Below are 23,104 nucleotides of genomic sequence, written 5' to 3'. Positions count from 1 at the left end.
AGAGCCCGTTTCGCCTGGTGACCGTGTCGAGAAGAAGGCGCGCCAGCATCCAGCTTCTGTAACAGCGACGGCCGACAATGAGTGACTGTCGCCACCTCCTCGATCGACGACTTCAAACCTTCAATCAACCAACAAGGAAGACTAAAAGCACGTAAAGTTTCAGAACTGTATGGCAGACCTCAGCTTTTAAAATTGTTGCATCACAAAATTACAGCAACTTAGCATGAACCTTTGTTGCTCATTGTCACAATTGCATTGCCAAGCAGGGTCCCTTCCTTTTCCGAAATGAACCCGAGTGTCGTTGAAATTCAAACGCAAGCATCATTCGATTTCACTGCTTTAATTTCAAAGTTCAGTTAAGGTATGCATAGCTGGCTACAATATTTAGATTACACGAGCACAAATTAAGAGTGCGAGTTTTGTTAGCATATTTTAGCTTACCTGTGACTACAGCTGAGCTTGGTACAAACAAAATTTTACTATTGTTAATTGTTCAGAATTATTTAATTCAAGTGCGAAGTTAAATCTCTTATTTCTAAATTACGTAGTTTCAAGTAGCTTTTGAAATGATTGTTGAGGTAGCCCAAGACTAACTGTATTTTACTGAATTTCGATATGCTTCAGAAACAAAGTTCACTATTAATTTCAGTCACTAAATTAACTTTCTATTTTCCGGTTTTATTAATTCTTTTGCTAAATTAAGTCAGAGTGTAGCGAAATTTATTACTTCTGACAAACTTTCAGTTTTCACACTACACGTGTCAACCTTCAGTTGCGACGCTTCTAGTGCTTATTATATGTGTAATAACCTTTCTTTTTCAGTTACTGTAGTAATTGTCCTTAGGACTGGCGACCGTAATTTTCCCCAAATCTCAAATATCTAATTACCACTAATTAATTGTTGACATAACGGCCGCACATTTACTTTCTTTATTAACTTTACCCCTTTTCAAAATTAATTTTCACCAGTTTCATTTGCATTTTTCCTTTCATTTAGATGTAACCCTTTCCTCCCTCTTTACCGACAGATTAACTTCGGTGACGATTGCTTTCCCAAATTTCCATTAGGTACAAGCGGTTTAATTTTTCACTGTCATTAAGGTCGATAAGTGAGGGGGAGGTTACAAACTCATATCTTCAGTTGATGTCTCGAAGATAACCTCAGTTCTATTATTTCCTTCAAGTGTGTAAAACGTACTTAAATCCCTGGCAGCTTCATTGAATTTGTTATTCACGTTTCAAACAGGTGATGTAAACTACGCATGCAGTATTACCTCTCTAAGAAAGGACTTTATTCTAGCAAAAATTTGAAATCGTACAAGAGCACTCTGTGAAAATGTAGGAATAAGTTTCTGTACAAAACATGAATATTTTTAGATTACAATAGTCAGTATGATCATAAACAATCTACATATAAAAAATTATCCAATATTCTGTGCTAGATGTAAAGTAAAGCTAGCAAAAGAAGCTACTGACAAAACATCATTACCTCTTAATGATGAGAAATGACCGTGAAAATGTACAAGAAAATCTACTTTGCACACAACAAGAGATCTTATGATACAGAAAATGTTTACTTCCTCAGGACTAACAAGAAACATGTAAAACAAAGGAACAGTGGTTGTAGAATTACATACATGAAAAACGTTCACACAGCTTAAGAGCAAGGAGGTGTATAGACCAGAAATAAAGGACCAACAAACAAATGTATTTTCGTTCAAGTAAAGGAAAGGGAAAGAGAATTAAGTGCACTTCAGAAAACGTCTTAGTCAGTTTGTGCAATGTTTTATCCTATGAAATGTACCAGCATAGTATCCTGATCAGCTTTCTAACTGCTGCACTGTATGTATATTGCAAGTCCTCTGAAACCTCATACTTTTTTGTAATAACCTTGATCTCTCGTGGCAGACGTACAGGGTGCAGCTAAAAGTACAGGCCTGAGATTTACTAACAACGTATGCTGATGTCTTCAGTCCAAAGACTGGTTCGTTGCCTCTCTCCGTGCTACTCTATTCTGTGCTAGCCTCTCCATCTCCAAATAACTACAGCAGTCCTAAAGTCATTTCAACCGCCTTACTGTATTCTAGGCTTGGTCAGCCTCTACAGTTTTTATCCTCCCCCCCCCCCCAAATTCGCATCGCATAAATTCCCTTCAACCGGCCGGAGTGGCCGAGCGGTTCTAGGCGCTACAGTCTGGAACCGCGTGACCAATACAGTCGCAGGTTCGAATCCTGCCTCGGGCTTGGATGTGTGTGATGTCCTTAGGTTAGTTAGGTTTATGTAGTTTTAAGTTCTAGGGGACTGATGACCTCAGAAGTTAAGTCCCATAATGCTCAGAGCCATTTGAACCACTTTTTTGGAGTCCACTTGGTGGCACACATACAGGACCGAATGGAAAGGTATGACCCAGCCTCCAGGATACATTCTCCACATATGAAATAAACTCTTTTTAAAATCCTCGATGTTAGGAAATAACCAATGACGTTTCATGGATCCTGGTGTGGATGAAACAAGGTGTTGAAGAAATCAGCTCTCAGTGAAATCTCATTTAAGACTCGAAAAATTTCGTTAGTTGTCCTTTTAAAATCTTAGAGGCTTTGTCAACTGAAATGTCACATACTAGACTGGGTGTCAAGCGAAATCTGACGCGAGGGAGTATGAGGTCGATGAATCTGGACTTGCATCATATAGGCTGTCACGAAAGACCTGAGCCAATTAAGCCCATACCAACAGTTACGTCTACAACTTTTGCTGTTGTAAGTGGCCCACTAGCACCAAATTAAATTGAGACCGTTTTATTTTTATGGCTATAATGCCACAGACTGTCGCAAAATCAACTTCTTTTTTTTTGCATATAATTTTGCATTTTTTGCTTAAAATGGTACAAAATTTATGAAGACATATTACCATGAAATTTTTCCTTTTTCCATTATTACCCGTCCGCACAAAAAAGTTTTCCAGCTTGTGATCAGTCCATGCTGAAACTATAGCGTGTTCGGAAACACAAGATTTGTAAGCCTGTGAACTTCACTCATTTGTAGTAGAAACTTTGTTCTTTCGGTTAGTACCAATGTCATAACAACTAGCTGTATTCGCAGTTTAGGTTTCGATCCATCATTTGATGATAAAAGCATTAGTGATAGCTTATCAGATACAATTATAAATGGATAGCGCATTACTGCACCATGGCAATAACATATAATATAATTAATTTGAAGGAAATGAAGCAAGCTGCATGGTGAACATAAGTACACAAATCATCGGATGATGTAATCGTCATCACTTTGCCTGTCCAGAAGGTATTCAGTTGTGGTACAAATAGAGAAACGCTACAGCTAGTGCAGTCCCTTATCGTGTGCTTAACTATGTGTTTGTTGGGATACAAACTTTTGGAGGGGAGTTAGTGATACCGGTATCTTATTTGACTCATCTAGACTGAGTAAAGGTGCTGAAGGGGCTCAGTTACTGCTGTTAATGTCAACAGAGGTCTTTCGCATCTAGACAGAGAGGAAATACGTAAGACTCAGTTCATAGGTGAATTTAATAGCGAGAATAAAAGGCAAAAAATGGCTCTAAGCACTGTGGGACTTGACATCTGAGGTCATCAGTACCCTAGACTTAGAACTACTTAAAACTAACTAACCTAAGGAAACCACACAAATCCATGCCCGAGGCAGGATTCGAACCTGCGACTGTAGCAGCCGCGTGGTTCCGGACTGAAGCGCCTAGAACCGCTCGGCCACTGAGGGAACAAAAGGCAACAAGACAGAGAAAGCGTCTGGAAGTAGAACGACAACAAGAAGGTGACCCGCAGCACCATGTACGATACAATTGATTTTAAAATCTGAGGTGCTTGTGAATTTTAACTGAATTTATAGCGTGTGACATTTTCAGTGTTATATGTGTCGTTATTCCACAATTTCCTGGAGCAGTGTCATTAAAATTTTTCAGATATACTGCATAACAGCTGAAAGATGACACTGAACTAGAATCATCAGAAGAACTGGTTTACTATCTGAATCTGAAAACGTTATGTGGAACTCTTCTACACTCTTAAAGGCAAAGCAATTAACAAGTACAAGGTGGTTGTAACTAGCCTTTCACTAATTGGGAGAGCTCCTATGAAAGATGGGTGATCGTAGCACAAAGAAATTTTGTGGGAACATTTCTAAGGACATGTGGAAAAGTTATTGTCTGTCCTGCGACATTATGGAATAGGAGGCATCCTTTTGCAAGCAATTAAAAGTCCTTACATGGATAGTCAGGCAGCAGTTAGAGTTGACGGTAAATTGAGTTCATGGTTCTGAGTAGTTTCAGGGGTAAGACAAGGCTGCACTGTTGTTCATATTACAGACTGGCTGGGTGAGATTAAGATATGTGAACACAAAATAAGCAGTCTCGCATATGCGGATGACTTAGTTGTGATGGCAGATTCGATTGAAAGTTTGCAAAGTAATATTTCAGAGCTAGATCAGAAATGTAAGGACTATGGTATGAAGATTAGCATCTCCAAAACGAAAGTATTGTCAGTGGGAAAGAAATATAAACGGATTGAGTGCCAAATAGGAGGAACAAAGTTAGAACAGGTGGACGGTTTCAAGTACTTAGGATGCATATTCTCACAGTATGGCAACATAGTGAAAGAACTGGAAGCGAGGTGTAGCAAAGCTAATGCAGTGAGCGCTCACCTACGATCTACTCTCTTCTGCAAGAAGGAAGTCAGTACCAAGACTAAGTTATCTGTGCGCCGTTCAATCTTTCGACCAACTTTGTTGTATGGGAGCGAAAGCTGGGTGGATTCAGGTTACCTTATCAACAAGGTTGAGGTTATGGATATGAAAGTAGCTAGGATGATTGCAGGTACTAGTAGATGGGAACAATGCCAGGAGGGTGTCCACAATGAGGAAATCAAAGAAAAACTGGGAATGAACTCTATAGATGTAGCAGTCAGGGCGAACAGGCTTAGATGGTGGGGGTCATGTTACACGCATGGGAGAAGCAAGGTTACCCAAGAGACTCATGGGTTCAGCAGTAGAGGGTAGGAGGAGTCGGGGCAGACCAAGGAGAAGGTACCTGGATTCGGTTAAGAATGATTTTGAAGTAATAGGTTTAACATCAGAAGACGCACCAATGTTAGCACTGAATAGGGGATCGTGGAGGAATTTTATAATGGGGCTGTGCTCCAGACTGAGCGCTGAAAGGCATAATCAGTCTTAAATGATGATGATGATGATGATGATGATGATGTGGAAAAGTATTATCCAAGTAATCATATGCGTATCGTGTTTACTTTCCGGGTACCAAATATTGCTCAATGTGACGACCATCTACGTCCACGATAACCTGGAACCATTTCACAGTTGCTCACTGCACTTTACGAACGGTTGACTACGGAGTAATTAGCTGTCGTGACACAGCTCGTGAATTGCTTGAAAACCGCACATTCCGTCCACGATTCTCAGCCACGGCAACGGTAATTTCTTCAACAACTCGTGGCGCAGTTGGCAGTCAGCCTCTCCAAGGAACAATTGCCAAAAGTGCCAGTTCCTTCGAACTTCCAAACCACGTTATTCAAACCGGGTGCGGAAAGAGGGCCAGTCCGTATTCGTTTAATGCGGTGATACTCGCGTAGAGCAGGAACACAGTTTCTTTGGTTTCGCTAAAACAGCTTTATGAGCAAATCCCTGCTCTCTTAGCTCAGATCCATCCTGACTGCTCCAACTGTAATGCACGCTAGTACTTGTGTTTCAACCCTATGTCGGCGTTCCAGTACCGCCGCCTAACGACAAATCATGACACTATACGAGGTGCATTCAAGTTCTAAGGCCTCCGATTTTTTTTCTCCGGACTGGAAAGAGATAGAAACATGCGCATTGTTTTAAAATGAGGCCGCGTTCATTGTCAATACGTCCCAGAGATGGCAGCGCCGTACGGCAGATGGAATTTTACCGTCAGTGGCGAGAATGAGAACTGTTTTAAATACTTAAAATGGCGACGTTTTCCTTACTTGAACAGCGTGCAATTATTCGTTTTCTGAATTTGCGTGGTGTGAAACCAATTGAAATTCATCGACAGTTGAAGGTGACATGTGGTGATGGAGTTATGGATGTGTCGAAAGTGCGTTCGTGGGTGCGACAGTTTAATGAAGGCAGAACATCGTGTGACAACAAACCGAAACAACCTCGGGCTCGCACAAGCTGGTCTGACGACATGATCGAGAAAGTGGAGAGAATTGTTTTGGGGGATCGCCGAATGACTGTTGAACAGTTGGCATTTCTGTGGGTTCTGTGCACACAATCCTGTATGACGACCTGAAAATGCGAAAAGTGTCATCCAGGTGGGTGCCACGAATGCTGACGGACGACCACATGGCTGCCCGTGTGGCATGTTGCCAAGCAATGTTGATGCACAACGACAGCATGAATGGGACTTTCTTTTCGTCGGTTGTGACAATGGATGAGACGTGAATGCCATTTTTCAATCCAGAAATAAAGCGCCAGTCAGCTCAATGGAAGCACACAGATTCACCGCCACCAAAAACTAACACTGAAGTCTCCTGAAACTTCCTGGCAGATTAAAACTGTGTGCCGCACCGAGAATCGAACTCAGGACCTTTGCCTTTCGGGGCGAGGTAGGAGACGAGATACTGGCAGAAGTAAGGCTGTGAGGACGGGGCGTGAGTCGTGCTTGGGTAGCTCAGTTGGTAGAGCACTTGCCCGCGAAAGGCAAAGGTCCAGAGTTCGAGTCTCGGTCCAACACACAGTTTTAATCTGCCAGGAAGTTTCACATCAACGCTCACTCCGCTGCAGAGTGAGAATCTCATACTGAAGTCTCCTATTTATGGTAGTCTGACATAAGTGGGGAATACCTGACGCAAAGGGGCGAAATTCAATGATCTGTAGAGAATGGTTTTGGTCTACAGCGCGATTAACGGGTATACCACCTATCGGAAGATGAACCAAGGTCTTCTTCGGTGCGTGCTCTGCAGTTGTTCACCCCATCGCCCTCTATCGGAAGCCAAGGCAGGAATACGCGTCTGTGCTGGCGTGTGACCTTCTCGCCATTGTCATCTGAATATTTAAGTAGCTACCGAAGCGTCATACAATGTCTGATCAATAGTTCTCCTTAAGGTTGGAGTGATATGCTTATTCCAGCAGTTTATCCTATGTTCTGTCAAGTTGGAAACTTCTATTTCTGTTCACAATATTCGTCGAGCTGCGAGTTTCCACCGCTTCTTTAATTAGGCTGTCGCACTAAAAAGACAGAAATAAATGAATTTTGGTTCTCTTGTTGTCTGCATTGTGCTCCTTAATGAGAGAATGATCGCCGACAGCTGATTTCTCTCGCTAATTCAGAGGTGTGTGTCGGCGATGATCGGCGCACCTGTCTTCCACGCTGTAGACGAGTTTGCCCTATTTACGATTTCCCAAAGGTACCAAGAATTCTTATAAGTACAGGAAATATATTCGTTTGAGAAGCCTCGGTTACTTGAAGCTGCGAGAAGTCGTACCTCGGACAAACCTGTTGCACCGTGGAAAATCCATGTGTCGGTCATCAGCGACACACATTCTGGGAACAAACAGACATATCTGCAGTGGCTGTTCATTGTCTCATTACGGATCATATGGACTACGTCTGCTAAACATACAAAGGCAATAAGTCGATTTGTGAAACATTTGACACACTGCGTTTTCTGTACATGATTTCGAGCATCATTCAAAGGCGCGTCAAATGTTTTCCTAGGCCTTTTTTGAGTCATCAGTCTTTGGTTTGATATGGCCCGCCACGAATTCCTCAGAGAAGTACTTGCAACGTACGGGTCTTCAATTATTTCCTGAATGTATTCCAATCTCCGTCTTCCTCTACTAGTATCATGGAAGATATTCCCTGATGTCTTACCAGCTTTTCTATCATGCAGTCCCTTCTTCATGTCAGTGATTGAAATATATTTCTTTCCTCTCCGATTCTTTGGAGAACCTCCTCATTCCTAACCTTATCAGCCCACCTCATTTTCAACGTTCTTCTGTAGCACCACATCTCAAACGCTTCGACCCCATCTACTCCGTTTATCCCGTCGTACACGTTTCACTATCTCGAATTTTAGTCCCATTCTTGAAACACACATTCATTTCCGTCAGTGCTTTTTTGATCTGACGATTGAACGTAGAGGCGCAAGACTACATCCCTGTCTTATACACTTTCTAATTCGAGCACAGCGTTCTTGATCATCCAGTCTTCTTGTTCCCTCTGAGTTCTTGTATGTAATGTATATTAGCTGTCTTTCCCTATACCTGACCTCAGAATTTGCATACGATTTCTCCAGCTCCACAGATATTTTGAATGGGCTAGATTTTCCTTGACTTGCTTCCATTATTAACGGCAACGTCAGAACTGGTTCCCTGGTGCCTTTATGTTTCCTAAGGCAAACTGATTGTCATAAACAGATCTTTAAATTTTCTTTTCTGTTCTTCTTTATACTTGTTAACAGTTTGGATGTGTGAGCTGTTAAGCCGAATGTGCGATAATTCTCGCACTTGCCGGCTCTTGCGCTCGGTAGAAATGTGTGGAATATATTTTTCTGAAAGTCAGATGGTATTTCGCCAGATTCATACACTCTACACACCAACGTGAATTGTCGCTTTTTTTCCCACTTCTCCCAATGGTTTTAGAAATTCTGATGGAATTTTAATTATTCGTTCTGCATTATTGATCTTAAGTCATCCAAAGTTTTTTTTAAATTCTGATTCTAATACTGGATCGCCCTATCTCTCCCCTGCCGAGTCCTGTTTTTCTTCCATCACGTCAGACAAGTCTCTCCCCAAACAGAGACCTTCAGTTTACTGTTTCCACCAATCCGCTCTCTCCTCTGTATTTAACAGTCGAGTACCCATTGCACTCTTCATGTTACCGCCCTCGATTTTAATTTCACCGAAGGTTGTTTCGACTTTTCTATATACTGAATCAATCCTCCTGCCAAACTTTCCTTTTTCAGTTACTTCATGTTTTTCTTGCAGCCATTTGGCCTTAGTTTCCCCACAATTCCTATTTATTTCATCCTAAAATGATTTGAACTTCACAAAACATTTTATTATCATTACTATTACTTTTTTAATTAAACGGCACATGTCCTATGGAGACATATTACATATCTTCAATTTACTGATTTCTGTTGCCATCTGAATTCTCGTGACGTTAATCACTGCTGATTATACCGCCAATATTTCTTACTTCCACGCAAATCATTTGATAAAACATTTTACTGACCGTTTTTCAATTTATTTTATGTTCAGGGTTTGTTCCGAAAGCGTTTTCTTATTGAAATTTGCTTTTCTAACACCTTCTGTTCCCGAAATGTCTTTAATTTAGTAGTTGATTCGAAGGAAAAATTTTTGACAGCTAAATATTACCACAATGCAACGTTTTACGCACAAAATAGCTTAACTTTGAAGAGATGAACATTATGACACTTCATTTACGTAGCTAGTAGCTGCTGTTTGTCAAACATTTCGGTTTTCACATAAATCAATAATCAAGTTTTCCCTAATTACCCTGATTACTTTCAAATAATTATTATTCGTTTTTGTGAAACCAGTCGTCAGGAAATTTTGAGAAAACTTCTATTGTGTAATTTTCCACGAAATGACTAATTAAGCCATTCCAACTGTGCCAGAGTCTCACTCGAGCACTGGCATAGCCAGCGTTAACATTGCGACAAAACGGATAATTGACAGGAACAGAATCAGTTTCATCGTTACTTTCGGAATCGTTTGAGAACACTGCCACATTACGTTTATATACAGGCCTGTCACTGAAAATGTCTTCATAACCATAAAAACTTTCTTTCACACTGTCGGGCTGGCCGGGGTCTGGAATCGCGTGACCGCTACAGTCACCGGTTCGAATCCTGCATCGGGCATGGATGTGTGTGCTGTCCTTAGGTTAGTTAGGTTTAAGTAGTTCTAAGTTCTAGGGGACTGATGACCTCAGAAGTTAAGTCCGATGGTGCTCAGAGTCATTTGAACCATTTTTTCACACTGTCATAAGGATCTATATTCTCACTAAGAACATCTGAATAATCGTCGTCAAAGACCTCTAAAAGTATTTCAGATTCGTTCATTTCGTACCGTTAAATTAATAGGGTCATATATAGAAGCAATAGGAAACTGCACACGAAAATACAGTAGTAACTATTTAAAATATCAAAATACAATCAAAAACCGCCGAATTTGACGCTTCCACGCCTGCACATACACACTTAGGAGGTTTCTGACTTAGCTCAGCGATATGCTCGTCGCACCAGAACATGTCGGTGAGCTGCAATGATGAAGTGGGGATTTCACAGCTACATCCGACGTATTTCCCGAGAACCCATTTCTACAAGCTGAGGCACACACATTCCGCTTTTAACCTAAACATGCTTGTCCGTTAGCCAGTTAGGCAAGCTGCCGAACGATGTCAGCCGAAGGTGCATGCTGCTTTACTCCCATCCAAGCCAAGTTATGCCCTACCCAAGAATGCTACAGGAATTTTCTTGCCTGCCCGTGTTCCTGCGGTGCTGCGCTACGTAGCAGTTTATTCTGTTTGCTTCCACTTTTGTGTTATGAATAGGATTTTCAAGGATATAGAAAGTGTCTTTTTACGTATCACATGATGAGGCCCAGTACAATATATTATATTCATTTTGGTCTATTGTAGGCCAGAAAAACGTGGATTTGACTTGTCCTTTTTTTCGGTTTCGGTATATTTGTGATTTACATTTTTTGATATGAACAGTTTCCTTTACCCCTTTGCCCTCTTTCTGTTAGTACTGGCCATTCTCAATTAGAGCCATCGTCAGTCAACCCTAAACATGTTTTCTGTCGGAAGCAGAACCATCTCTGAAAGTAGACATCGTTTGCTCTCAAAAATGTAAAGATGTCTATCGCACTGCAACACCAACTAAAGTATGGTTCTGGAATTTTAGTTTCTGTAACCGCGATGTACTCCAGCCAAAAATAATCCCAGTTATAGAGATTTTAATTATTTTTATATTGTGCGTTCGCTGAATTCATTTTAAGTTGCCGAAATAGTTCATTCTAAATTCCCCAAACGCATTTTAGCAAGCACAAAGTTCGATTTCGTATTATGTTAATTTAATAAGTACATGCCTGAAAGAAGAACTTTTCTTCCATACTAAGCTTTCTTCGCATGACGTTGCACACCACCTTAATGTGGGTTGTAATGTCCACTGTTCCATAATTTATTTTCTATTTCAATCAATGTTGGCTCTGAGCACTGTGGAACTTAACTACTGAGGTCATCAGTCCCCTAGAACTTAGAACTACTTAAACCTAAGTAACCTAAGGACATCACACACATCCATGCCCGAGGCAGGATTCGAACCTGCAACCGTAGCGGTCACGCGGCTACAAACTGAAGCGCTTAGAACCGCACGGCCACACCAGCCAATGTTAACTATAAATTTAGAAAGCCTATAAACTGCAAATTGGCCTCACGTTTTTAGCACGCATGTACACACATTTTATCCTCTTTCGAAATATTTATGGAGTGAAGAAACTGCTGGTCAAATTTAGAAACATGACGTAACATACTCGAGGTCCCGAATGAGAACTTTTAATACAATTCGCATTGCGACAGCCTACCGATTTATTTGAAACTGCCTCATAAACACACAAACACTTATGCCCTGCTGAGGTCTGTTTTATGAATAGTGTACTCGTACATTCCTCAATCTCCTTTAAATTTGGTTTGATAACTTTATTGCTCTCATTATTACAGATAATGAGCTGCATCGAAACTACCTACGGAAACATATACTTGACTAGTCAGGTTGGACTGATAATCTAACCTGTTGTCAGGTGCAGAAGACTGAACGCTTCGCATGAAGCTTGTCAATTTCACAGACACCCAAACCGCCTGCTTTAACCACTGTGCTTCAGAGAGCATGTACTCTTGTGTCTCCATTGCGGCTAGTTGCGATGGAGAGAGGGACAGGCAGGCTGGAAAGAGAATTTGTAGACCTCTGACAGCAAGTAATCCATGGGGAAAAACCTCAAGCAGCACAAATTTAACGTTCTCCAGGTAGAGCGTTCCGACACCGCTACCCTTCTCGTGGGGCGCGCCCTCTAGATGCCCTGCACTTACATGCGGCCCTACCTTGTTGGGAGGTGCGTATGTTTACAGTATGTGTATGGCTCACCGTCCAGACTGTGTGGCGCGGTGGGCCCCATGACGGGCGCCAACTGCGGGGTGTCCTCGGCGAGGACCAGCTCCTGCGACTTGCGGAAGAGCGTGAAGACGGTGGCCAGGCAGCGCAGCCGCAGCCGCCCCTCCACGAAGAGCGACGCCGCCGCCTCCAGCTCCAGGGCGGAGCGCGCCGTCTCCAGGCCCGTCGCGTCCGCCACCGACGTCGCCTCGATGCGCGACGCGCTCGCTCCAGGCAGCAGCTGCGCACACACACACGAACAAACATTTTTAGACTTTTCTCGGAACACACAGCCGAGCCCATTTCCGACGACGAGAGGCGTTCAGTAAGCAATACAACACTTTTTTGGCCAATTTCGCGTTGCGGGACTACATGGAATATTCCCGCTTCAGCCCGTATACTTTCGTGAAGTTCCGATTGGTGGTGGCACTACATGCAGCCTTCATAATGGCATTTGTAACGGAGGGGAGATCCAAGCAGACAGTTCTTACTGAGGTTCCTTAGCAGAAAATCGAGACCCTCGCTGATATTCATAGGCCCTTTTAGTGTGTCTACGACAACCTGGCAGTGAACAAAAGCACGGAGAGTCGTTCGGCGAGGCATCAGTCATCATTACAAGGTCGCGCAACCAGTCCGATCTCCAGCACTGAATCTCGCAGTGTTGGAAGGTGCGGCCACTCTCTTTCGAGGTGATAGACGGGATCACAATCAAACATCTCTTTGCTCAACTGGATGCTTCTGTTGGCAGTGCTGACACGCTCTTCCACCAGGTGGGATTCTCAAAGGTTTGTGCCCACTGGGTTCCTCACAGGCTAACAGTAGACCATAAAGAGCAGGATGGACCTCCTGTGCAGAATTGTTCACGCGTTACGACGTTAATGATTACAATTTTTTGTCGAGCCACGTGACAAGCAGTGAAACGGTCGCAAAACTCCAATGGACTGTTCTTCCTCGTCCACCGTACAGCACGGACCTGGTACCTAACAACTTCCATCTGTTTGGCCCAGCGATACCACGCGGACATATAGGTCCTCCTAGTAGTGTGGCGTAAGGCCATCGCACTAAAAGGACATTCTCTTAAATAACAGGGTCCTTTAGCCAAAAGAATGAAGAATAACATCGTGTACTGTAATATTAAACAAAACCAACCTGCTTTCAGAAGAAAATTTGTTGCATTACTTATTGACCGCACATTACATCTGCATTCCGCATGTAACCACCGGTCGTGTGGCGAGAATATTTCTCGTACTGCTATCTTCCCTCTCTCCATGTTCTATCTGAGAATAGTGTTGCGAAGAATGAGTGTCAAGTACTTAGTATCGGAGAAGCAGTGATCGGAGTGAAATGTTCACGATCGGATTAAAATTCAGAGTAGAATAACGTCAGTGACTAGAATCCGTGGATACCGAAATACAACGCTAGGTAAGTACCCTAAAACATAAGGATCTATTCGCTTCGTAAACAATTCAGTAACCAAAACTTCCTGGCAGATTAAAACTGTGTGCCGGACCGAGACTCGACCTCGGGACCTTTGCCTTTCGCGGGCAAGTGCTCTACCAACTGAGCTACCCAAGCACGACTCGCATCCCGTCGTCACAGCTTTACTTCCGCCAGTACCTCGTCTAGTACCTTCCAAACTTTACAGAAGCTCTCCTGCGAACCATACAAGACTAGCACTCCGGAAAGAAAGAATATTTCGGATACATGGCATAGCCACAGCTTAGGCGATGTTTCCAGAATGATCTGCCAGGAAGTATCATATCGGCGCACACTCTGCTGCAGAGTGAAAATCTCATTCTTGCAATTCAGTAACCAAATTACCGTTATTTTCATCAGCACCACGACCATAGCGACGAGTTGCACATATTGTTTCCATAATAAAATGGATCGAGCACTATGGGACTTAACTGCTGAGATCATCAGTCCCCTAGAACTTAGAACTACTTAAACCTAACTAACCTAAGGACATCACAGACATCCATGCCCGAGGCAGGATTCGAACCTGCGACCGTAGCGGTCGCGCGGTTCCGGACTGTAGCGCCTAGAACCGCTCGGCCACCACCGGCCGGAGTTTCCCTAACACCTCGATGTGACGGTGAGTATGTTCAACTTCAAAACGGTGTCTAGTAGCATAATATACCTAAGTAAGTCACCAATTTAAATCGCATTTGCAGTTCTTCATTCACAATGGATATAATGAACTTAAATCATTGTTTCCTAAGCAGACGGGGTTCTGTGGCCCTTAAAGATGTTTCAGCTCATACATCGCAAAAATCAGTAAATTTTATGGATTTAAAATTGAAAGTAACTGCAGTAGGAGAAGATGTAGGACAGTGTACCTGGGAATATGCTCCCTAGCCAGTGTTCCAGTCGAGTGATCCATTTTATAATCTCCAGAAGGAACCTGCTCTAGAGACCGCCATAAGCAGTAACGGCATCTTTTATTGTTTTTGTGGTTTCGAGGTATGTAGTTGTGTTTTTGCAGCATTCTTAAATATTACGAACGCTGTATATTTAAGTATTTTTGAAGATATTGTTAATTCTTGAGTTACACAGTTTTAGGGTGAGTAAAATTCTGTATGTTAGATGCATAACGTGTGCACTGTTAAGCTATACTTCGACAGTCGCGAACCATCGTGTACCTTGAAATGGAGGTTATTTTTACCATGGAGCACGTGCTATATGGAAATAAACTTCCTTTAATGTCTTTTGTATCCCTATCTCGAAACTTTAAATCTGTGTTACCTGCTATTAATTTGTACTTCAATATGTTTTAAACTTGTAACAGGTGTTTGTTAGTAATTAATCTGAATTCACTTTCTGATTAGTGGTGTGTAATAGAATAGTAATGTAACTCATAGACTATTAAAAGCATATCGACAAGATTTTCTCGACTGCAGTACCTAAAAGTTGAAATTCAATATTTGTTCCTAGGTATATGACCATGTTGCAACTTGGAACAGCCATTTACATTTGAAGAAATCTTACTTTAGAGCAGTAATTTCTGTTATTTCAAAAAAGAGTGCAGCACATTTAAAGTCAATGTTATAATTTAAAAAGGGAATAAGGAAATAAATTATACTTCTATTACGAGGCTGACGAGAGACTAAGTTCTCCCAGTTGCAACGCCCTTCCCTACTGCACTTCTCTGTATAATTACACAGCGTAACTTATTCATTCTTTAAGAGGCTACTTTCACCAGTTCTAAAATAATTTTCTGGTGTTCATAAGACGTAATCAGCTCCTCGCTGTACGTATAAAACATCATTTACAGTATCTCAATCTTTCCACAGCAATATGCATACATAACCCGGAAGAAATACGCTGATGTTGTATGATACGTATATCAGTTGCAATACTAATTATCATGCATGTAGACACGAACTGTCCAATATATGTGCAGCTTCTTTCGCGTCAACTTGCAGAGTAATAGAAGGTGTATACTTGAAGGGCCTAAAAGATGTCCATCTCCACCTAAGAGGGGCAGTCAAATGAAAACTGAACAAGCGGCACATCGGGACCATTGAATGGTTCCATTCCAAAGTAATCACTACACGTGTTAAGACATGTATCCCACAGGAAGGTGAGGCGATCTACTTCTGTTCCGTAGAAAGCGGTTGGCCTCTGAGACATCCACAACCGCAACCACTCTTGTGTTTCCTCGTCCAACTGAAACTAATGTCTACGCACGTCTTTCTCAGGTCACCAAAGACGTGACAATCACACGGTGAAAGATCTGGGCTGTTCAGAGGTTGAGGCAGTGTTTCATAACCAATTCGCTGAAGCGTAGCATTCGTCCTATTAGCAGTGTGGAGGTGGACGTTAATCAAAAGTAGACTTTGATTTCCCCATGGTAGTAACAGGCTACATTCTCGTGCTAGCCCAGAAACGCCACATGGCCTATAGTAATAGATTTTTTTGAAGGTATTTTCACCATTTGTTTGATAATTGATCATTTATTTTACACATTCATGATTTCGGTGATATAGCCATTTTCATGTGCATGCTGACTTGAAAATTAATAGCTCGTACATAACACAGTGAGCGGCGTAGGGACAGGAAGTTATTACGTATTTGAGATCACTACTTACAAATTAAAATGTATCTGAAGAATATGCCAACTGTCACAGCGGAAGAAACATCTTTCTCGTCTTATAGATCAGTTGTCATATTACAGTATACGACTACAAATCGAAGACACATAACATGGCTGACATTTTGCACAGCCAATAACCATTAACACGCAGTATGGCGTATTTAACAGCCAATATAATCCTGTGACCTGCATTCGTCACTCTCGTTCATCAACTGAGCTGGCACAGGTCAAAACACTCGGCAGAGATCGTAACAAAGTGGCACCACTGACTGCTTTACATGGTCTTCGTATTGCCAGAGGTATTTCCAGGGAAAGGAAGGTCGATATTTATTTAGCTAAGTGCGTATTATGTGTGGTGTCACCGCCAGACACCACACTTGCTACGTGGTAGCCTTTAAATCGGCCGCTGTCCGTTAGTATACGTCGGACACGCGTGTCGCCACTATCAGTGATTACAGACCTAGCGCCGCCACACGGCAGGTCTAGAGAGACTTCCTAGCACTCGCCCCAGTTGTGCAACCGACTTTGCTAGCGATGGTTCACTGACAAAATACGCCCTCATTTGCCGAGACGATAGTTTAGCATAGCCTTCAGCTATATCATTTGCTATGACCTAGCAAGGTGCCATTATCAGTTACTATTGCTATTGTGAATCATATACCGTCCAGACCGACGTTCACCATTAATGGATTAAAGTGAAGTATTCCACCAGCTACGTCCGTTTTTCTAAATTCTAATTTCCTTGTCCTGTTCCAGACCTCACGCCAGCCTGCGTGAGTTAAAACGCGTGCCTTTCGGCCTCCTCTAGTAACACGGTGTTGGCTCTCCTGCCAACCAAAACATTGGCGACGAGGCAAAACCACATTCTTATCGATATTGCCCTGATTTACTTGTGTAATGGCTTCGCCACAATCTCCAGATGTACTGTCCGAATTTTATCGCTTACAAAAAAAAAAAAAAAAAAAAAAAAAAAAAAAAATTGTTCAAATGGCTCTGAGCACTATGGGAGTTAACATCATTGGTCATCAGTCCCCTAGAACTTAGAACTACTTAAACCTAACTAACCTAAGAACATCGCACAACACCCAGTCATCATGAGACAGAGAACATCCCTGACCCCGCCGGGAATCGAACTCGGGAACCCAGGCGTGGGAAGCGAGAACGCTACTGCACGACCACGAGCTGCGGACTATCGCTTACAGAACCAGCAGATGCAGGCCATACTGCATGCCCTTGGACAGCTCGTCCAGGGTCAACAGGCAATGCAAAACGATGCGGCAGCCGCCTAATGCCGCCACAACACGCTGTTGCACCAACTTTTCGTCCTTTTGATGCTGCACTGGAAAGCTGGACGGAGTGGTCACGCCAATTTGGATTCCATCTCGCCGCCTACAGAATGCAAGGTAACGAGCGGCAGCCTTTTTTGTTCTCATCGGTCGGTGTAAAAACGTACCGTGTGATAGGCAAATTATTTCCCCGACGCGACGTAGCAACTCTGTCCTACGACGAAATTTTGTCTGCATTAGATGCATATTTCAAAGAATCAGTCAATGTCGTTGCGAAAAGCTATACCTTCTTTCATACAAAACGTACGGCAGGTCAGACTAATCAGGAGTGGGTTGCAACCTTGCAAGGCCTTACTAGGGATTGTGCTTTTGAGTGTCAATGTGGACTCCCTTATTCAGATACTATGGTACGTGATGCAATTGCACAGAACGTTTCTGATGTTCGTATAAGGGAACAGATTTTGAAACTAGTCAGTCCCTCCCTTCAACAAGTGATGGTCATATTGGATCGGCAGGACACACTTGACTTTGCTCAGGAATCATTTGAAACTTCACCAGCCGTGTGTCAGGTTAACAGGCCCACCGGGCGAGCTGCACAATGCAGTAAACAGCCCTCGCACCCGGCCGCGCTGCTGCCGCCAGGCTCTCAGCCATGTGAGCCACTTAAGCAAGCAAGTGCAGTGCTAAAATGTTGCCTGCGGTGTGGAACTAGACATTCGCGTGAGAATTGCCCATCACGCCAGGCTATTTGCTTTTTCTGTAATAAAAAAGGACATGTTCAGAGTTTTTGCCAGAAAAAACTCAGATCGGACACTCACAACCATTCCAGGCCCTTTGCTTCGCTCCGAATTCGAACCAAGGATACTCAGGCTCGTGACACTTCGCCCATGGAAATTCATGTAGTTCATTCCACTCCGCTCAGTGCCACTCTCTCTAACAGTGACTGTGTTCGTCCCACAAATAGTGTGCTTCGACGTCGCCGGAAATCCCGTGAAGTCGCAAGTGATTATGTACCAGTGTCAGTTCACATTGCACGAGACAGTCGCTCTTGTCAGCAGGACAATAAACTTTTTGTAGACTTGGACATTAACGGCAAAGTGATACCATTCCAGCTCTATACCGGAGCTGCAGTTTCACTGATCAATCAAGACACTTACAAACTGCAGGGCACACTTCCGTTGTGTGCCGCAAATATTTAGTTAACTAGCTATTCAGGTCAAAAGATCCCTGTGTTAGGACAGCGCAGCCTTCTTGAAACATACAAAGGACAAACAAACCTCGTGTCATTTTACGTCCTTCGTTCTTCTTCTGCAGTGAACTTGTTTGGGTTCAATTTATTTCAGTTGTGTAACTTGTCTATAGTAAACCAGGTCCTATCAGTGAACCAGACCGTGCCTTCAGACAGTGTTTCTTGTCTATGTGAAGAATTTGCAGACATTTTTGCACTGGGCCTTGGTTGCGCTAAGAACTATAAAACACATTTGGAACTGAAAGTAAACGCGCAACCGAAATTTTTCAGAGTGCACAATGTTACCCACACATTGCGTGATGAGGTCGCAAAAACATTACACGATTTGGAATCGCAAGGTGTAATTGAATGTGTGCAGGCTTCTCTCTCGGCATCACCCTTAGTAATATTGCCAAAACCTTCAAGAAAATTGAGACTTTGTGTGGACTTCAAGGCAACAGTGAATCCGCAGCTAGTGATTGCAACTTTTCCTTTACCCCGCCCGGAAGATCTTATTGACAAACTGTGGCCGGGTAAATATTTTTCGAAGTTGGACCTAGCAGATGCGTATTTGCAAATACCGGTGGACGAAGAATCCCAACGCGTTTTGGTGGTTAACTCGCATCTTGGTTTGTATCGATTCAAACGACTGCCATTCGGGTGTTTGCATTGTTTCAGCAATATCTCCAAACTGTTTGTGCATTGGTCCCTACTGCAGCAAACTATCTGGACTCTCTCGGCATCACCCTTAGTAATATTGCCAAAACCTTCAAGAAAATTGAGACTTTGTGTGGACTTCAAGGCAACAGTGAATCCGCAGCTAGTGATTGCAACTTTTCCTTTACCCCGCCCGGAAGATCTTATTGACAAACTGTGGCCGGGTAAATATTTTTCGAAGTTGGACCTAGCAGATGCGTATTTGCAAATACCGGTGGACGAAGAATCCCAACGCGTTTTGGTGGTTAACTCGCATCTTGGTTTGTATCGATTCAAACGACTGCCATTCGGGTGTTTGCATTGTTTCAGCAATATCTCCAAACTGTTTGTGCATTGGTCCCTACTGCAGCAAACTATCTGGACGATATTGTGATCTCCAGAAAGATGGCCTTCGCTTGCGGAAGGACAAATGTGTGTTTTTTGCTCGTGACTTGCCCTACCTGGGATATGTCCTCAATGCCCAAGGCATACATCCTAGTCCAGAGCACCTCCGTGCCATACAAGCCTTAGCCGCAGAATTTGAAGCAGCTACAGAGTGTGCTAGGAAAAATTATTTATTATCACTGTTATATCCCACACGCCTCTTCCATTTCAGCTCCGCTTCATCGCTTATGCCATAAAGGTGTTCCGTTCGTCTGGACGACGGAATGCGAACGCGCCTTTCGCCAGTTGAAATCGGCGTTGCTTTCCAATACTTGCCTTACGCCATTCGATCCCCAGAATCCCCTTTTGTTGATGGTGGATGCATCGGATTTCGGGATCGGTGCTGTGCTTGCGCACAAAGATGGATCGCACGATCGCCCTATTGCCTTTGCGTCCAAATTGCTCTCGTCTGCACAAAGCAATTATTCACAGATCGAGAAAGAAGCATTGGCTCTCGTATTTGGTGTTACAAAGTTTCATGATTTCTTGTATGGTCGTCACTTTACCATCATCAAAGACCACAAACCTTTGACATCGCTTTTTCATCCGAACAAGCCTGTACCTCCACGTACAGCGCAGAAATTCATTCGCTGGTCTATTTTCGTCTCGCAGTATCGCTACGATATCTAGTATCGGTCCACTGCTAAGCACGGAAACGCCGATGCGTTGTCCCGTTTGCCTGTTGCTGAGGATAGAGAATTCGATTCCTCCGAACGTGCTTGCATGTTCATTGATTCGGCAACCGATCACGTGGTCGAATCCTTTCCGATTGATTTTCGTCGTGTAGCTACTGCCACAGCTGCCGACCCTGTCCTTGCCACCGTTCTGCATTTTGTTGCTACGCAATGGTCCTTGTCAAAGTCATGGATCGGGGATCCGTTGGTTCGCCGATTTTTTGCTCACAAGGAGAGACTTTTTGTTCGACGTGGTGTTTTGCTGTTGCGTTCTGATAATGATCAGTCCAGGGTCGTGGTTCCACGTTCGTTACAGTCCTCTGTTTTACAGCTTCTCCACCAAGGACATTGGGGTATAGTGAGAACGAAACAACTTGCTCATCAGCACTGTACTTGGTTCGGAATCGATGCCGCGATTACGAATGTGTACTCTTCTTGCATGGTGTGTGCCGAACAGCAATCAGCACCACCGCGGAAATTCTTTGAATCGCCAAAAGCCACTCCCTCTTGGCAACGCTTACACATCGATTTTGCTGGTCCATTCTGGAATGCTCGATGGTTGGTTGTGGTTGATTCATTCAGTAATTTTCCTTTTGTTGTCAGGATGTCTTCCACGACGTCATCTGCCACCATCCAAGCGTTATCTGCTATCTTTTGCATTGAAGGTCTTCCACAGACTATTGTTTCCGACAATGGCCCACAATTCATGTCCACAGCATTTCAGTCATTCTGCAAGGCCAATGGTATTCAACATCTGACGTCCGCGCCGTTTTCGCCACAGTCAAACGGTGCCGCTGAACGATTGGTCAGGACTTTCAAGTCACAGATGTTGAAGTTAAAAGAATCGCATTCTCGGAAGGACGCGTTATTGCTCTTTTTGTCCTCGTATCGCTCTCAGCCCCGAGATGGTCGCTCGCCGGCTGAGTTGCTCCACGGTCGTCATCATCGAACCTTGATGTCTTTGCTACATCCGCCGCATCAGGTTCTCGTGCAGCGGCAGACACCTGCTTTTGCTCCAGGCGACGTTGTCTACTATCGTCACTACCGAGGTTCACGGCGTTGGCTTGTGGGGCGCATTCTTCGCTGCCTCGGACGCGCTATGTATCTGGTTTTGGGGGCATCTGGTGAGCTGCGGCGGCATCTCAACCAGCTGCGCCTCTGTCGTCGCATGGGATCTGCCACTCGCCGTCTGCTTTCAGCGACGGTGCCGTCCGGTCAGCACCCTGGGGACCCATCTACTGGTTCGCCTCAGCCCCAGGTGTTACCGACGCTGCCTTCCATTTTGCCCCATGGCGACGCGCCGCCGCCACCGCCGCCGCCGCCTGTTCTCCCGCCGGCGACGCCCGCAGTGGACGCGTCGCTGCAACCGCTGGGCGCCTCCCTGGATCACGCGCTGCCGATCGCTTCCCGTGACCGGATGTCCTCCGACATGGAACTCTTGCCCGCTCCGGACTATATGTCGTCTTCGCCCGTCGGGTGCCCCGGCCCGATGGAGGTCGACCCTTCGGCCCCTCCTGTATGTCTGCGGGCGCATACACCGCATGTTGGCGTGCACCCTGGAGCAGGTTTTCAGGCGTTTCCTAGCTCCCCGCGGTCCGAATGGCAGGGTGCGGGTGGCACAGCCTCGGCTGTTGTTAGGCTCCCCACCTCGTCGCATACGTCAACATGGGGTCCTCCTCACGGCGGGCGCAAGCCTTATGCCACAACGGTACGCCGATTTTCGGGGGAGGAACGTGGTGTCACCGTCAGACACCACACTTGCTACGTGGTAGCCTTTAAATCGGCCGCGGTCCGTTAGTATACGTCGGACTCGCGTGTCGCCACTATCAGTGATTGCAGACCGAGCGCCGCCACACGGCAGGTCTAGAGAGACTTCCTAGCACTCGTCCCAGTTGTACAACCGACTTTGCTAGCGATGGTTCACTGACAAAATACGCTCTCATTTGCCGAGACGATAGTTTAGCATAGCCTTCAGCTACGTCATTTGCTACGACCTAGCAAGACGCCATTATCAGTTACTATTGATATTGTGAATCATGTACCGTCCAGACCGACGTACACCATTAATGGATTAAAGTTAAGTATTCCACCAGCTACGTCCGTTTTTCTAAATTCTAATTTTCTTGTCCTGTTCCAGACCTCACGCCAGCCTGCGTGAGTTAAAACGCGTGCCTTTCGGCCTCCTCTAGTAAGACAGTGTTGGCTCTCCTGCCAACCAAAACAATATGTCCTTGTAATAGACGTACATAATAGCCTCTTACGTGGATATATTGTAATACTCCATACTCAGAATGTAAATACAACCATTTCATTTGTTTTGGAATAAAAACAGCTTTTTCTCTCTGGGCTGTATTTTATTTCTCCTCGACGGATTCGCCTTTTTCATTTTAGGGAATCTACAGTGGAATCTAGAATGGTACACTTTTATTTCGATTTGTGTTATTTGTAGTTCAACAACAGTTCTCGTCTCATTTC

At 43.9% G+C, this 23,104-nt stretch overlaps 1 protein-coding gene across 1 annotated transcript in view; it reads right to left on the bottom strand.

Moving 5' to 3' along the window:
• LOC126241345 (uncharacterized) overlaps window positions 1–23,104 on the bottom strand; it is a gene marked incomplete at its 5' end in the record, with an annotated part of 124,866 nt that overhangs the window by 22,243 nt on the left and 79,519 nt on the right. The window contains one exon of the mRNA XM_049947999.1: window positions 12,200–12,446. Coding sequence (XP_049803956.1) covers window positions 12,200–12,446 — 247 coding nt within the window. The remainder of the gene's footprint in view (window positions 1–12,199; window positions 12,447–23,104) is intronic.

Source organism: Schistocerca nitens, chromosome 1 (assembly GCF_023898315.1).
Source record: "Schistocerca nitens isolate TAMUIC-IGC-003100 chromosome 1, iqSchNite1.1, whole genome shotgun sequence".
Taxonomy (NCBI): Eukaryota; Metazoa; Arthropoda; class Insecta; order Orthoptera; family Acrididae; genus Schistocerca; species Schistocerca nitens.
The sequence above is the reverse complement of the archived record's forward strand: the minus strand, read 5'-3'. Positions and strand labels throughout refer to the sequence as shown.